The 17,469-nt window shown below is 48.3% G+C and overlaps 1 protein-coding gene and 1 long non-coding RNA gene across 2 annotated transcripts in view; one reads left to right on the top strand and one right to left on the bottom strand.

Moving 5' to 3' along the window:
- The window catches only part of SRP19 (signal recognition particle 19), a 52,413-nt gene extending 35,290 nt beyond the window's left edge, over positions 1 to 17,123 (bottom strand). The window contains exon 1 of the mRNA XM_069625503.1: positions 16,885 to 17,123. Coding sequence (XP_069481604.1) covers positions 16,885 to 16,922 — 38 coding nt within the window. The 5' untranslated portion in view covers positions 16,923 to 17,123. The remainder of the gene's footprint in view (positions 1 to 16,884) is intronic.
- Positions 7,926 to 9,144, top strand: LOC138510984 (uncharacterized). Its single transcript, XR_011280514.1, has 2 exons — positions 7,926 to 8,318; positions 8,698 to 9,144. It is a non-coding gene; the product is annotated as an uncharacterized lncRNA (long non-coding RNA).
- Positions 17,124 to 17,469: the final 346 nt, after the last annotated feature.

Here is a 17,469-nt window from a genome sequence, read left to right as displayed (position 1 = left end):
AAACAGAGTAAAGGTGGAAACAAATACCTGGGAAGAGGGGAAACAACCACGGGAGCTCAAAGATAAAGAGTAGGGAAGACACTCCAGATACAAGTCTAATAAATATTATGATTTGAAAATGCAAAGTGAATTAAGAGAAAGAAACCAGTAGAGAAATCTTACACAACATAAGAAAGGTTGATTGCAAGAACGTGAGAAACCTGAAAGTAAAATAAAGAGACAGTATCTTCAGGAGAATCGTCATAGGCATAACACTAAAAAGAGTAAATGGCAACTGAACAATTGGGGTGAGCTACAAGAGCTTTTTTTATTGACAATTTAAGGAGCCAAGATAAAAACCTTTAGAGAAAGATACAGCCAAGGAGGCACAAAGAAGTGACCAGGAGATGAGACATTCTTTTGGCCGACTTATGTTGTATTAGTAGAGTTAGGTTTAGGACAGAGTAACTTTTCATTTGGACTTCCTGACGTCATACGAGCACCTTTGAATACTTTAGTAAGGCAAGGAAACCCCTCTAGCAATAGGGAGATGCACCTTTTCTTTATACTTTAATTAAAAATAAAGTAATATGTCCAGAGCGTGTGATTCCTTCCGGCCCGCCGCAATACAAGAAACCAAAGCATAAAACGCAACCAGTATTTTTTTTTCATCAATCTTTTTATTTGATTTTAACAGTAAACAATCATCTCAAGAGCATCAATTCACTTACTGTACAATTCGTTAAGAGATGAACATAACAAACCAACACAATCAGGTGGAGGTAGGGGGGGGTCCATTGGGGGAGGGATAATCCGGGGTGCTGTAGGTCTTGGGGGTGTTGTATTGGACGATTGTCTTTCGCAGGGAGGTCTAGCTGGTAATTGTCTGAGGTGGGACACTTCAAGGGGTTTGCCCTGCACTCTGCTGCTCCTGGATCCGAGTTAACAGCTCTCGGGGGTGGGTGAGTTCAGTGTAGGCCTCGAGACTGGTTTTTGGATTACGTTAATCGTATTGGACTAGCCAGCGGAGGGGCGGTGGTTTCCTTGCCATTCCGGGGGAACTGTTCCGCATAGTCTAGGAAGGGGGCCCAGGTGTCAAAGAACTTACTATTTCCCAGGCGGATGGCGGTTATTTTCTCCGCGACTGCAATGTCCCAGCATTTGACTCACCACAGGCTCACAGCGGGGCCCTCGAGGTTTCCATAATCTTGCAATAGCTATCTTTGCCGCTGTGAGAAGTTGTGTGCATAGGCTTGCCAAGTTGCCAGTTAGCGGAAATTGGCCATCTCCTGTGCTGCCCAGTAGGACTATTCCTGGGTCCCATGGAATTGTCAGGCCTATGATCCGCTTGATGAGGTCCAGAATCTCCTAGTACTTTGTGGACATTGGGCATGTGATACAGCGTGCCTGTGTCCGTGCATCCTCTCCAGCATCGCGGGGAGATCGCTGGGTTGCTCTTGTTCAGGGTCTCTGGGGTTAAGTACCATCTGTAGCAAGTTCTCAATGGCTCCTTCCTTGTTGGTGACGCATTTCGAGCTCTTTTGTGTTCTGGTCGAGATGTGCCCCCATTCTTCCGTTTCAATTGTTCTGCCGATGTCGCTTTCCCATTTTTCCACGTAAGCCTCCTTTTTGTTGGGATCTCCTCTGTCCAGTAGTCCGTATAAGGCAGATATTTTCCCTCTGGGGGGAGGCGTTGTGAGCGTTTGTTCTAGCGCCGATAGGTCTCTGCTGCCCTGGGATTTCATGGGCTCATGCGAGAGCCAGTGTCGGACCGGCGCGTAGCGGAATCTTTCTGTTTCCGGCACCCCAAATTTCCCCTTGCATTCTTCAAATGTTAGCAGGGATTCCTCCACGTAGAAGTCTCCCACGTATTTCAATCCTCCTGATTTCCAGCAGTTGAAATTATTGGGGGTCGTTACGGGGGTGAAGCCCGGGTTATCCCAGATCGGGGATAGAGGGCCTATTGTGCTCCTACCGTTCCATCACCTGGCAGCCTTCCTCCAACTTTCCACGGTGTTCTTGGTTGTGGTTGGGGGCCCCTCTTTGGGGGGGGGTCGATGGGTCTGATGTGTGGGAGCGAACCTGAGGGGCCTATTGGTGGTTAGTTTCCAGGTGAATTCCGGTGAGAGACGGGCGGCCAGGCAGGGGGGAGGGGGGGGGAGTTTAGCTTGAATACTTCCTCCATTTTCCGTGGTATCTTTACCCCCAGGTAGGTGAAGTGTGAGCTGGCCCACTGGATGGGGTGGCTGGCGGCTAGTGTTTCTATCATGCCTTCTGGTGTGTTAATCCCTAGGGCTGTGGATTTTTCGGGATTGATAAAGAACCCAGAGGCCGCTCCGAAGCTGGTCAATTCGCTCCACAGCACCTCCAGGGATGACTTGGGCTTGGTCAGGGTTAATAGGACGTCGTCTGCGTACAGAGCTATTTTGTATGTTTTTCCCCTTCACCGTTAGTCCGCTTATTAAGGGCTTTTTGGCAAACTCTGCAGGCAAACTGTTCCATGGACAGTGCAAAAATGAGTGGGGATAGCGGGCAGCCCCGTCGTGTGCCTCTAATAATATGGATTCTAGGTGATTTGGTGCCATTTATCCTCAGTGCTGTGGTTGCGTGCTGGTAGTTGGCCAGGGTCCATTTCCGGAACGCTGGGAAGATGCCTACGTGTTTTAGGGCTTCCTCTATGTATCCCCAGTCCAACATGTTGAATGCTTTATTTGTGTCTAGCGACAGGACTGCCATTTGTTCACATGTCCTGCCTGCGGATTCGATAAGGTTTAGGGTGCGGTTGGTGTTGTCGAAGGTGCTTCGGCCTGGGATAAATCCCGTCTGCTCTGGGTGGATCAATTCTGGGAGGTATTTTGCGAATCTGCTTGCCAACATTTTTTAGAAGATTTTTGCATCATTGTTCAGTAGCATGATTGGTCTGTAAGAGGAGCAGAGTTCTGGGTTTCTCCCCGGTTTCAATATCAGTACCGTCAGGGACTCCTCCATTGAGGGGGTGACGGAGCCAGAGTTCAGAAAGGTGTTATACAGGGAGGCAAGGTGGGGGGCCAGGACATGGGAGAACTTTTCGTAGAATTGAGCGGTCAGGCCATCGGGGCCTGGGGCTGTGTTTTTCAGCGATCGGATTAGGTTTGCTACTTCTTCCGCAGTGATGGGGAGTTCTAGGGCGTCCAGCTGGGGAACAAGGTGTCTCGTTGGACTGATCGCAGGTATTGGGCTTGTGCTTCCTTGCTCGTGGCAGGGCCGGACATGATCCCCTTTTAGTACTTGGTGATAATTTCTATCTTCTCTGCTTCTGTGCAGCAGGGCTTACCCCCTTGGTCTTGAAGCGTTAGTATCTTGTTTCGGGAGTTTAGCTTCTTCAGCTTCTGGACTAGCAGGCGGTTGGCCTTGTTGCTGTTTATATAGTAGTATTGCTTTGTGTAGGCTAAGGCTCGGGCCATCCGATCTGCCAAGTGCATTTCGAGTTTTACCTTCGCTTTTTTGAGTTCTCTGCCTACCTTCACTGATTGACGTATTTTTTATCGTTCTTCCACTTCACCCACTTCTGCTTTCAGCTTGGAGAGTTGGAGCATCCTCTTCTGTGCTGCTGCACAGTTGATCGCCACACCTCTGATGACTGGCTTCCTTGCATCCCAGACCATTGCTTCCGAGGTGCCTTTAGCTGTGTTCTCTGTGAAATAGTTTGCAAGGGAGTCCAGGTGCTCAGTGCTGGATGCTATATCTGTTAGGACGTAGTCTTGGAGTTGCCAGGCTCTCTGTGCAGGTGCTGGAAGGCCTTCGACTTGTAGGCTGGCTATGACTGGGGCGTGGTCAGATATGACTCTGCGACCAATTTGTATGTCTTCGATGCAGGGGGAAGAGTGCGCGTGACAATCAGCAGGAGATCTATCCTTGAGTAGCCTCTGTGTACATGGGAGTAGAATGTGTAGTCTCGTTCTCATTGGTGGGCCAGTCTCCAGGTGTCAACGGTGCCCGTCTCCTTCAGAAATTCTGCCATTCCCAGCACCCAGGAAAAGTCCTCCCTGGAGGGTGGGAGCGTCTTGTCCATGTTAGGGTCTGGGGTGAGATTGAAATCTCCTCCGATTAGGAGGTACCCTTCCGTGAAGGAGGTGATCGTGGGGAGGATGCTGCTGAGAAAGCGGTCCTGTCCGATGTTCAGGAAGTATATTGCCACTATGGTGATCGGGAGATCAATCAAGAGCCCCTTGAGCAGCAGGTATCTCCCCGCCGGGTCTCGTTTGACCGAAATTCGGGTTAGTGGTACCGTCCGTCTGAGAAGTATACCCACTCCTTTTTTTTTTTAAAGAGTTTAAGAGCCTCTCTCCTTCCTGTAGAGTGCGGATTATGAGGGGTTTTCCCTCCCAGGTGAATGGCAGGGCCGTGGGGAATGCCCAGTGGTAGGGGGTTTTTCTTTTCCCTGAGCCAGTCTGTAATGGGTCGTAGGGCTTTTCTTTTCGCGAGTGTTATAGTGGCTAGGTCCTGGTATAGGGAGATGAGGCGTCCCTGAAGAGGACGCGAGGGAGTCCCTGGCTTCCCGCATGATTGCCTCCTTCACTTTATAGAAATGGACTCTGGCGAGGACGTCGGGCGTGGTGGCAGTGTTTACTCTGGCTCTCGTTCGGTGCACTCTATCCAGTTCGAGGGGCCTCGTCAGGGAGGGTTAGGATGAAGCAAAACAGGTCGTTGACATAGAGGGTCAAGTCTGCGTCTGAGATTGTCCTCGGGATTCCTCTCAGGCGGATGTTGTTCCGACGAGAGCGGTTTTCAGCATCTTCCTGCCTCAGTTCCATTGCTTCACATCTGGCTTCGAGTGCTGTGATTCTGTCCGAGCCCTTCCCGATTTCATGCCCATGTCCGCACAGGGTCAGCTCCACGTCTTCGGTTCTTGCCTCCACTTCACCCATCCGCTTGTCTAAGACTGATCTTTTTCATGACCTCTTCTGTGCCCTTCTGGTACTCTTTTGTGAGGGCCTGTAGCAGCTCTTGCAGGTCCGATTTGCAGGTCCGATTTGGCCATGGGCGCTGGGTCCATTTCCGCGTGTGTGATTGCGGCCGTCGCCTCAGGTCGGTCTCCTCTCTTGGGCTTGTCTGTACTCGGGGTCGCCAGTAGGGTAGATGTCTATTTGTTTTGTGGTTTTGGGTACCTTTGCCATGTTGGGGAGGAGGCCGGTTCTTGTGGTGCCCCGGGGGAGGGTTTCTTTTGCTTAGGCGGGTCCTGACTGGTCTTGGTCCCGCTCTGATGTGGGTGTTCTATGGGTTGCGGTTGTAGGGCTGTCTGGCCGGAGATTATAGGAGGACCAGTATGGGCGGGTGAGCGCCCAGCGGAGACGAGGCTGGAGTCTCCGCTGGCTTGTCCTGTGTCCTGCGGGGTTTGTTTCGGCCACTGGTGCTTAGCTGTGGCTGCTGGCAGGGAGTCTCATTCAGGGGTGTGGGACGTTTGCGGGAAGGGACCACCTCACAGGTGCGTCCCTGGTGAGTCTTTGGTGTCCCCCTTGGGGACTGTCACCCTCTGCTTTTGGTGCTTTCAGTGGGTCCGGATGGCACCGCACGTCGGGTGGCGCTATGGTTCTGCTGGTGATGTTGGGCTACCGCCACCAGCGGGGATATTGTCTTACTGCCTATGAGCCCGGGGAGGGTCAGTTGCTTCTGGTCCCCCCCATTTATGCATAGGTTGCTGGGCGTGCCCCCTGTGTCCTCCCCAGGTACGGCCCGCTGCTACAGTTCTGTGTTGTGGGTGAGCTGTGGTTTGGCTATAACTCTTGCTGGCAGTTTATAAATTGTGTGGTTAGGGAGTCGCGCAGTGGTCGCCCCCACAGCGCTCCCCAGCCCGTGTCCCTCCGGTGAGCCAAGCTGCTGCTGTTCAGTATGTTATTGGACTGGTCGCTTTACTGGGTAGGGAGTGGGGGTTGCAGTTGTGACCCAGGGTGAAGTTCTCGTCGAGCAGCATGAGGGGCCAGGTCTGCACCTCGCGGGGTTCCACTTAGATCGTGCTGAGGGCCAGTGAGGGGGGGCGCCCAGAGGCTGCGCAGTGTTTTTGCTGGCTGTGAAGTCACCGCTGCTGGAGCGGCAGGTGCCGCCTTACCTTCGTAGGAGGTGAGGGTGCTTCGTGTTCAATTGGGGGCCTGACCATTCGCCAGATTTACTTGGGGGGTAGGGGTAACGCGCCGAGACGAGGACACCTGCAGCTGGCTTGAGGCCAGCCCAGGCAGCAGGGGCAACGGCCACCCGCAAGGGTGGAGGAGAGTGGGGCCGGGTTGAGCCTGTATGGGCCCCTCTTCTGGAATCCGTTGAGACCCACCGCGGGCCGCCCCACCTCCAGTGCACGGCTCTCAGGCAATTCGAATCGTTTCTTCCAGATCGAGGTCCCGGATTTACCTTCTTGATGGGGTCTCAGGGCTGCTGCAGCCGCACCAGCAGGGTGTTGCTTTTTCGGCGTGGGACTAGTGATTTCTTTCGCCCACTGAGGCTCAATGGGCTGGGGGTTCCACTTCGCCCCGAGACAGGACTCAGTGCCTTAGTTTTCTCTATGGGGAGAGGCTGATGGGCCACTATTTCTTTCTTGCTTTATTTTTCCGTTCCACCACGATGACATGCCGCTGGGCATCAGGCCTGTAGCCCCCTGGCACGGACAGGATGTGGTGTGCCTTAGATTCTCCGTTGCACTGCTTTCTGCGATTTAGGTCCCGCTGCTGTTGTACCTGCGGGGGTTGAGTCGCCGGTGCAGATGGGAGGAAGGGAGTCCTCATTTTCCCTGCGTTGTGCCCTCCCATTCCGCAGCCGTTGGTCGCCGCAGCAGGTTTTCAGACCGCTGTGGCCCTAAGCGCCACGGGACAGAGCGGCCTGCTAGCTGTGTCGGAGGCCCTGGTCCGCCCAGCTGCGAACCTCGGAAGGCGGCCCGTCGTCTCCCACGTTGGGATGCCCCGCCGGGGGGATAAGGTTTCGGCAAGGAGCACGGCCCCTGACCCCACGTTGCTGGGAGATCGGGACTCAGGGCCGTCTCCACCCGCTCTGCACTGCACCTTCCTCGGCTGTGGATGCCGGGTCCATCACAGACAGGATTCACTGGCTCGGCTCCCCGCCAGCGCACCGGGACTGGAGCAGTTCTCCTGCTTGTCAGGCGTTGGCCGCCCCGGGTGGGCGTGCGCTGGAGGGCTCCCCGTTTAGCGCTGCTACATCTGAGGCCACCTCCTGGAGGGGGTCGTCCCCACTGCTTCACCCGACCCAAGGCCTGCCGCGCTCCGGAGTGCCAGGCTGCCTCGAACTGCGTAGTCTGGCAGTGGCCGCCATTTTGGCTGCTGATGCACCCGGCGCGGATTCAGGAGCAGGGATCTCCCGGTTCCATCCGTCGAAGAGCTATCGTTTTTGGATCGAAATGTGCCGCAGCCCCTAAATTTTCAGGCACGGTTGTCAAACTCTATCAGGGTGCTCTATCACTGGGGCATGTTGCGCTGATGCGTGGCATCAGCCGGGAGCTCTTACAGAGTCAGACCGACTATCATGGCGCCAAGCCACGCCCCCCTGCAACATTTTGCGATCATCGGGATTTAGCAGGGTGTTACCACTGTAATTTTCTGATGTTTTCTACAGATATGATCCCAGACAAAGGACCTAATGGATCCGAAATGCATTGGACACCATCTTCTGTCTCCCTTTCTCCCTCAACTTTTAACACACTAAAGACCTTTATGGATACAGAGTTTTATTTTTCTATCAGCGAAGTGACTTTACCATTGAACCACGTGCCATATTATAGTACAGACTGTGGGAGAACCAAGCACTGTTTTCCATGGTCCATTTGTGGATATTATCGCTTCTTGCCTTTATTGTTTAGAGAAGGGAGCCCTACATCCTTGGCTTTCCGTTAAACCCCATCCGAGTCAAGTAATCTGGAGTCGGAAATATTGAGCAATTTTCAAATGCAACCCCTCTCCCCCTACCTTTTTGAAATTCTCTAAATAGTAAGCTTTTCAGCAAGCCGTATTTGTTTAGTCACAATTGTGGTATTAATTCATCAATTTATTTTCAATTGGAAGTAATTCACTTTGGGTGTAGCCAATAATATAATTGTAAGAACAACCGGTCTCTCACATACTCAAACTCTTGTGTTGTGTTTAGGCCCATATAACATCAGGTGCAGCCAACCCTGGATCCGGGGAGTCACCTTCAAATTTATGACCGCTGGTTGAACGAGCGTTTGGACATTCTCGAGAAGAACGTTGGCGTCCATACACTTCGCTATCTGCAGGAACTTCTACGGAGAAGCTATTGTTTAATATAAGTGAACACAGCGTACAATTTAAGGAAGAGACGCACAGCCTTCCATTGCATGAATGAAGGTTAGTTAATATTCTTTAGGTTTATCTTAAGTATGTGACTCTCGTGTCCTGTCCGTGGGCCGCTGTAGTGGAGGATCGACATATTGACCTTGTGATATTTATGTGTACATTTGTATATCTGTAGCATTGATTCTGTCTATGGCCTGGCTCTTATCTGCCTCTCGGAGACACCAATACAAGAGGGTAGCACTACTTTCTGCCAGACACCTCAGGTCCATCCTGGAACTTTTCCCGGGTTGGTAGCAGGCTCTTGTATATTATTACCTATTGTTCCACTATAGATATTTTTATTATGGATGTTATATGTTTTTTGTCCAAGTACAAGGGCTTCACACATTGATATGTATTATCTTTGATTTTCTTTCTTTCTTGATGTTAGAATATACTTTTGTTACTCCTGATGAAGACGTCACTACACTAAAGTATATACGTCGAAACCGGTCGAGTTTGGACTAAGATGAGGTCGTGGTTAGAAAACTCTGGGACCCATCTTAATTGCCTAGGCCACTGATGTCATCTGCTGTGGCCCGTCAAATTGATTTCATGTTCTTTCTATAAATCTTTCAGATGAATTAATTATGATGAATTTTCTTATAGATTTTATGTCGTACATTGATTGGTGTTTAGTATGAATGGTTTGTCTAAATGGATGGATGAGGTTGTATGCTTGGATGATTGAATAAGATGATTTTTATTATATAGATGTGTCTTTTTTAATAAAAGTTGTTTCCTGCTATGTAAATTGTTATTACAAGTGCAGATTTAATCATGATTTGTTTGATATATTAAATTAGTATCAGGTTTAATAAAATCCTTGATACCGTTATTTTTGAATTGTTTCCTTTGGATGTCTTTCCGCTATCTAAATCTTAATTAATACTCCAATCCAAAGCGTGGGGTTTCCTGTGTCTTTCAGAGAATACCCATTTGTGGATATTAACATACTGTATTTTGTGAATGCAGGGCTGGTTGGTAAGAGTCAAACACTGATGCACACACCATTGACATTTAATCACCATAGCCCCCGCCACAATGGATTCTGTGGACAGCCTCATCACAGACTACCTTCTAAACCGCCTACAATGAGCTCAAAAGCAGCATCTAGACTCCTACAACTGAAAAGAGGGGCACACCTCACTCATTTGCAACACTGAACGCTTCAGGGGTCTCCTTCAAGCACATAATCCAATTAAAAATCATATTCGCCCACTGGAACTTCAAGGACATGGGCCCAAAATCCACAAAGAAATTATTTATTATAAACCCATTAGAATGCTCTGATCCAGAAGTACCATTACCATTCACATGCTTTAAACCAAAAACATGGAGGATTCTTGTTCTCACACCCGTCAACCAATAAACCACTAGCATGGAGGATGACCATCTGTCCCTCAGGCACTCAAAACATGAATGTTCCCAAGACCACCACAGACATGATCACAGACACGCACGTTCCAGAAACAGGACCAATGGGTCGTTACACTACTAGCTAGCCATCACAGCCCACTGTCACAAAGATAGAACTCCTGGCCCTATGTGTGGGGTCCTGCTGCAGTGTGTATTGTAGGAGACAGGGTACAAAATGTCAAGTTGCAAGCTACTAGCCAGCTATATAAAAAACATATTTGCCACCTCAATTCTATACACTACACAAAATATCTTACTTGCCAAGAGTCCATTTGCACTAGCCAACAGAGTGAAATGTTTGCACCCCAGTGCAAGCTCCTTTGAGGTCACCGATTATGCAGTGGTTCTCATCCTAAAACGAGTTATTCGAAGTAGGACTACCTTGAACTACGTATTCTAGATCAGGGGCTGCAAAGAAAGATGTGATGTGTTTTTAAACTGGACTAACTACAAGATGCAGGTTTTGATACTTTTCATTGTACCAACTGAAAATACTATGCAAAGACACAAACAAAGCTCTTGAAGTCCCACAGAGTGAAAGGACTATTGAAAGAAATACACAGCACAGATCACTCAACGAAGAAAAAAAAAAACTAACATTTTTAAATCCCTTTGCTGAAGGAACATGCCTGGAATGTGTGATATTGCTGTCCTATCCAAACGACCATACAAACGCATGACAGCAGGGAGGACATGACTGTTTGGAAACAGTACGCTTTCTGAGAGTTTAATAAAACAATTTATTTTTTTTAAACACTTTTCGCAAGTAAAAAAGTTAAGTTAGGCCCAGGCAGTCTTAAGGTGGGTCCAACATGTTTCGTAAAATTACTGATATTATTTTAAAATGCTAATTGAAGTGGGAGGTTTGAGAACACAGGATTAGGAAACTGGGTCAGTATTGCATTTTCCTTGTGTAAAGAAAATGGGGTTTGCAGTCTCCATGTAGGGCAAGGATATTTTAGGTTTCCTGGCAAAATACATTCAAGGTTTAACTGGTGCAGTCTCAAGAGTTACCTCACTATGCCTCAAGCTTCACAATGGTGAACTCACTTGCACAGAGTGTGGCAAATGAAAATAGGTTACTCATTTTTAAATGGTTCTGTGTCCACTGTTATCTCAGCGTGTCTCATGCTCGGTAATGGGTGCCACTCATTTGAGCTTAGACACCCAAGATTCCTGTTGTTGGCATCCTGTGCCCTTCACACATAAGGGGTCCAGAACAATGGTGTCTGACCGCTGTTGGTGAGAAATGGTACTGTAGGGTGGGGTGATGTGGAGGGGGCGGGGGGTCTTCTGACATTGATTCAATTGCATTGCTGGACCGGGCTCACAGATGGCCATAGTGTGTCATAAAAGCAATATCCATGTTCAAACCACTGTCTTTAGGTTGGTTAATCACTCGACATCCTATGTCTGTCTGTATGTAGTATTTGAGAGGCCACCTTTTAATACCATCACCGATAGTTCCTTCAATGAATGCCCATCATGTGTGAAATGCCGAACCACTGGTGTTTGGGTTTTGTAGGTTCAGATGGTGTATCCATGTAGGTTCATCCTTTGTACTTAAAAAATTATTTATTTTTTTATTTTCAATAACGTTACAAACTTAAGATCATTTCGTAAACAATTACATAATCGCAATTAACTCCCCCCCCCCCCTTCCCTCACTCCGAACTTGTCCAAGACCATACAGTTCTGTGATCTATGTGCACCAAGGGTTATCGTGGGCTGTCCAAGTCCTCATTGGAGGAACTATCCTCCTTCGTATAAAACAGAGTCACTCTGAGGGCCATCCATTGTAATAGATCATCGCAAGTGTCTAGCTTTTGTTGACGTTGTGCCAACTCCCAAGCTCCCGTTTCGGCTGCTGACCATCTCCGGAGGTCCTCCCACCACATTGAAATGCTAGGGGCTCTGGGGTATTTCCAAGCCATGTCGATTCGTCTTTTTGCTAAAATGTACATTAGGTCCTCAAGTCTATTCAGATGCTTGTTCTTTTTACCTTTAGGGTATATGCCCAGGATGGAAGCTTTAGGTGTCTAGACGTCCAATGTTATGTCTGCCTCGGCCGCCTTGGCTTTGATTTGGGTCCAGAAAGCATCCTTTGCACTTCTATGCAGGACTCCTCTATAGAGTTCCCTTTCATACAATGTTTGCATTTGATCGGGTAAACAATATTGGGTGTTCTGCAGTTGTATGCCCCTTGCATCTGTATTGTTTGGTTCTGTGGGGTTGTTATGGCCGAGCCAGTGAAGATGTGTCGGTATGTTTAGCATCTTCTGATGTTACAACGGTATGTTCTAAGTCTTCTTTGTTCTTGATCTAGTGGAAATGCACCTCCAGGTCAGAAACTCTGCTAGGTTTTTCGGATGCAAATCGGAGAGCTTCTTTGAAGGGTGTCTCAGCTTATCCCTGCAAACAATTGTTTGTAGATCCTTAATCCTATTCAGCTGGTTAGTGCTGGATGGTAGGTGACAACCAAAGGTATTCATTGTGTACCTCTGCTGTCTCTGTAATGGAGCAGGTTGTCTTGGTATTTTCAATGCTTGATCAAATTCTCATCAAATTGCTCCAGCCGAGTGACACTGGCAAGAAGGATTTGCAAAGTGTGGCAAGTTGGTGGTCCCTGGTCTTCCTGGTATTGGATGGCCTGGTTGAAAATACTAGACTGTTGTGGGTGGCTTGGGTGGAAACCTGCAGGTTTCTTTTATACAGCTGTTTCTAGACGGTCATTCCTTCCAACTCAGTGCACCCGATAAGATTTTGAGGTGGGAGTATTTTATTTTAAACTTTTATGACTAAATGTGATTTCAAAAAGAGAAAAATTACCTCTCTCCTTTGCAAGCGAGTAAAGTGTGTGCGGCATCCAGCCGATGTGTGCAAAAATGGTATGGAAATCATTACTGTGCGGCAGCTTTCTGCACTGTGACAGAATACACCTTTCATTATTTCTCTATGGTCTGGACATTTGATCTTTCCTGTATATATTTAAATGTTGAAAAGACAAACCTAGCCAATTACATAGTAAAGCAGGCATGACTTAATTAACTCACAGACACCTTATTGTTTGCATATGGGTGCAAGACACTGCTACCTGTTGTGGGACGATTCCATAGGATGCTGAGCAGAGGAGATAAAGTGATCAGGTCTAAAGTATACGTCGTGAATGCAGGCATTCAGTCCCTACTAAGCTGGGAGCCAGCAGAAGAATTGGATCTAATCAAATTCATCTGCGACGTCTCCGACTCCACAGACATAAGCGACTTACTCACTAAAAATTCCGTGCTTCTACAGGGCATAGGGTGCCTGAAAGGTAAACTTAGCAAGTTACACATTAACCCCACAGTGCAACCCAGAGCAGTGTGGCACAAAAGGACACTGTTCCACATGCAGATTCTAGTCTCCACGAACTGGAGAAGGCAAACATACAACCAGTATCGGGCACTACACCCTGGGTGTCCCCCATGGTCGTCACCAAGAAACTAAAACAACCTGCAAAAGTGCGAATTTGCCTCGACATGCACCTCCCAAATGCAGCCATCAGAAGAGAACAGCATCTTACACCCACGGACGAAATTGTGACAGACCTCACAGGGTCCCAGTTCTTCTCGAAAATAGATCTCCATGCTGGATTTCACCAGTTGAAGCTACACCGCGATTCAAGATAGATCACAATGTTTTCTACACACCTAGGCCCGAGATGGTACAAAAGATTGAGCTACAAAAGATGGAGCGTCAGAATATCCTTGGCAGTGGAAGTGTTGCAGCAAGCAATCCAAGAAGTCATTCAAGGAATACCCAAAGTACTAAAATTGAGCGATGACATCCTCAAACACGCCAGCAATAAAGAGGAACACCTACGAAGATTGGAAAGTGTACTCGGCAGATTATAAACAGTTAGACTTACCATCCACAGAGAAAAGTGTGAATTACTGAAGGAAGAAATCAACTTTGGATACGTATTACAACAGCAATGGCATTTCTGCTGACCCATTCAAGGTGGCAGATATCAATGGGCATCTCCTCCCACCACACCAACGGAGGCACACAGCTTCCTAGGCATGGCAATGTATTGCAGCAGGTTTATCCCGAATATGGCAACCATTTCGGAACCATTGAGGGAGCTGGCAAAGGCTAACACCAAGTGGGACTGGAACACCCACTGTCAAAACACCTTCGAACAAATCAAGACTCACCGTCGGTGGACACTACCATGGCGTACTATGACGCCAAGCTACAAAAAGAACTATATGTTGACATCAGCCCTGTTGGACTGTGAGCCATTCTGGTCCAGCCATCGCACAAAGGACAGATCAGGCCAATGCCGTATGCAACACGAGCTCTGACACCAACAGAGCAGCAATACTCACACAGAGAAGGAGGCCATCACAGTCCTATGGGGTTGCAGACATTTCCACATGTACCTGTATGGTACAAAGTTCAAGGCTTACACTGATCACAAGCCTCTACTGCCTATATTAACCGGGTCTTACCCGCAACAACCTGCCAAAATCGGAAAATGGATGCTGCACCTCCAACAATTCGACTTTGACCTGGTGTACCAAGCGGGGGGCAGAGAACCCGGCGGACTTCCAGTCCAGGCATCCAAGCGCAGTAACACCACGCGAGGTAAAGGAATTGAGGGAGACTGAGCAACACGTTTGCCAACAAATTGTCAGCAGGATGAAACACAAGGCCGTCAGTGTTGAGAAAATCCTAACAGCAACTGAAGATGACCCCTGCTGTGACACTGTAAAGAACGCAGTAATGGCAGGAGAGTGGAAGTCATTCCTCCGAAACGTTCACAATCACATGGTTGCAGCCAGTGATTTCCTCACAGGGATATTCCCAGTGCGTCAACAACTATCAGTGACAAGCGAGGGGCTGATCCTAAGAGGCACATGCATCCTAATACCCACCAGTCTGCAAGACGGTTTCGTCACGCTGGCACACGAAAGTCATCAGGCGATAGTCAGAACTAAGGCCAGAATACTATAGCACATGGTGTGGTTCCCCAAAATTGACGAGAAAGTAGAATGCACCATCGCCTCCTGTCACCCATTCCAAGTGACCGGGAAACCCTCGAGACCGGAACCAATACAGTCCGCAAAAAGAGGCACAGCCCGGTTGGAAGCAGTCAGCATCGATTTCTGCATGTACAGGAAGGAACTTACCTATTGGTAGCTATAGATGACTACTCATGATACCGAGGTGGAAAGAATATCGTCAACAGCAGCAGAAACTGTAATTCCAGCTTTGGAAAAGATATTCGCCACACACTGCCTACCAAAAACACATCAAGAGCGATAATGGGCTGTCTTTCCAAGGGAACGAACTGACCAAATACATGGACGATGAGCAAATCCGCCACCAGCATAACACTCCCAGGTGGCCACAAGCGAATGGAGATAAGGAACGTTTTATGAGGACTATAAACAAAGTGTTCCGTATATCGAAAGCTCAGAACAGCCCACGGAGAGTTGATTTATACTGATTTCTGCAGAACTGCCAGGTAAACCCACACAGCTCCATGGACATACCGTTGTACGGGGCAATACTAAATTCGTCGATAACGCACCACCACAGCAAAGTGGTGACGGAACAGGGCACGGAACGCACTCATGCTAAGAGGGTGGCAGCCAACGAGCACAAAGCAACATGCGAAAGAATCAAGTCACAAGGTAGGGGACAATGCATTTGTACTGAAAAATGCAACAAAGTCCAAGTGGTCGACCCAATATGATCTTACGCCCTGGAGAGTGGTCAGGAGAGAAGGAACCCTGGTAACAGCTGTCCGGGGACAGAAGACCATAACGAAGAACGCCTCATGTTTCAAGTGAGTCCCAAAAGAGCTATGGACCAAAGATCAGAATCAGCCACCTAAGGAGAGTGAAGGCGCACGGCTGACCTCCTGAGAGCATCACGAGAACGGAGAAGAGAGAGGCCACGACCATGTGGGCCAGTCAGATGAGGAGGATACGCCCCCCAGCCAGGAGGGCGAGCAAGAAGAGACTGCAGAGCCACTGCCACGCCAGGGATACAGTGGGTGTGACCCGAGGGTAGCCCCGTGAGCACCAGGTAAGCTGAGAGACTGTCTGCTACTGTAGACTATATAATATAGAGAAATAACACAGTTAGTTCATAGCACAAGTTTTGCTAGCTGGGAAAAAGGAGGAATGTTATGTATGCATCACTTCACCACGCGCAGCGGGACGTGAGGCATCATTAAAGCACCCGTTGGTCCGGAAACCCAGCAGTGAAAGTAAAACTGGAGCGCCATGCCTCAACACTATGCAGCCATGCCCAGAGCCTCCAGCAACATTCCAGACAGTGCTGGCAGCCCCTGCAGTAGAATACAACCGCTGCAGCAATATTACAACATCAGAGCGCAAACTCCCTTACTACGTCATAGGGATGCTCATCTGGCTTGCAACACAATTGTGACAATGCCCTTCTCAACCAACCGATATGGCCTAAATCAGAGTACACAAATTCTGAGTTGTCACAATACACCTTTTTAATTTTTTGTCGAGAACGTAATAACTCGTCTGCTCCCATGAACTGATATGCGTGACGTCTTGGGCATTGCACTGCAGGGGCTGAGCTAAAGTTTTAGGGTCTTTTTTTAAATATATTTTGTGCAACCACAAAGTAGAACGTGTTTCCCCAATCCTTTTATTATTACCTTTTATAAAATCCTTCATCAGTTGATTTAATGTGTGGGTCCATCTGGCACGCCTGAAAACAACCATAAACATAGGAGTCCACCCATTAAAAGTCGGGCCCATACCACTCATTAGCAATACATAATTTCAGAAAACACTACAAATCACAATGACTTTAAAGAACTAGAAAATTGCCACACATTCCCTACAAGTGGGTGAAGCACAAGCCGGGGGGGGGGGGGGGGTCACTGTCCAGACTTCTTCGCCCTTTCTCCAAGATCAGCTTCCGGTGCACACGTTGGGTTTTAACCATGCATGCGACAAAGCATATATTGGACGACTGTCATCATCTGCCTGTCAAACCCTATTACAGTACGTACACAAGTGGCTGCCTGCTGCCTCATTACCAATGTAGGGAACCTGTGTCATGGTAAAACACCAGCCGCCTTTGTCAGCCACAACCCAAACCACGTCTCCCAGACCCCATACCTTACCTTTCACGGTCCGCGGGAGAGCGGCTGAGGTGAGCCATTGCACCAGTCGGGTACTCTCTCAAAACAGACGATGGTAGCAGCCTCGCGCAGGCTCCCTTGCGTTCCTCACACAGCTTCACGGGGAGGGCTTAACGGGCTACGTAACGCTGTAGCAATGTGAATGGAGAAAGAAGATGTCAATCATTATGACGGCTGATAGTGGCGCATCGAGTCCCGTAGCCCTGAACGCTTGGGACACGTATGAAAATGTAAACCAAGAAGTAAACATCGAAAAAGGGCAACACAATAGTAATTTCAGGAAGTATTCCCAAAATGAAAATTGCCGCCTGCGAGGCGTACGGATGCCACTTGTAAATTGTCTCTTTAGAAATGGTTTACCATAAAATCAACTCACTGTTTTCAACTGTTAGGCTGTCACACATGTAACAGTCAAATAAGGTGCTACGTAAGGTCTTTTTAAATATTTTACTTACTAGGCAGAGTCTAACTAGTATAAATTACCGGCACATAAAATGTGTTAATGTTATCTTACGTTTTTAACCGAATGAGCCACTTTTGTTGCAAACCTTTAACATTTCATGGATC

This window comes from Ambystoma mexicanum, chromosome 6p (assembly GCF_040938575.1).
Source record: "Ambystoma mexicanum isolate Mex_15411 chromosome 6p, UKY_AmexF1_1, whole genome shotgun sequence".
In the NCBI taxonomy this organism is placed as follows: Eukaryota; Metazoa; Chordata; class Amphibia; order Caudata; family Ambystomatidae; genus Ambystoma; species Ambystoma mexicanum.
The sequence above is the reverse complement of the archived record's forward strand: the minus strand, read 5'-3'. Positions and strand labels throughout refer to the sequence as shown.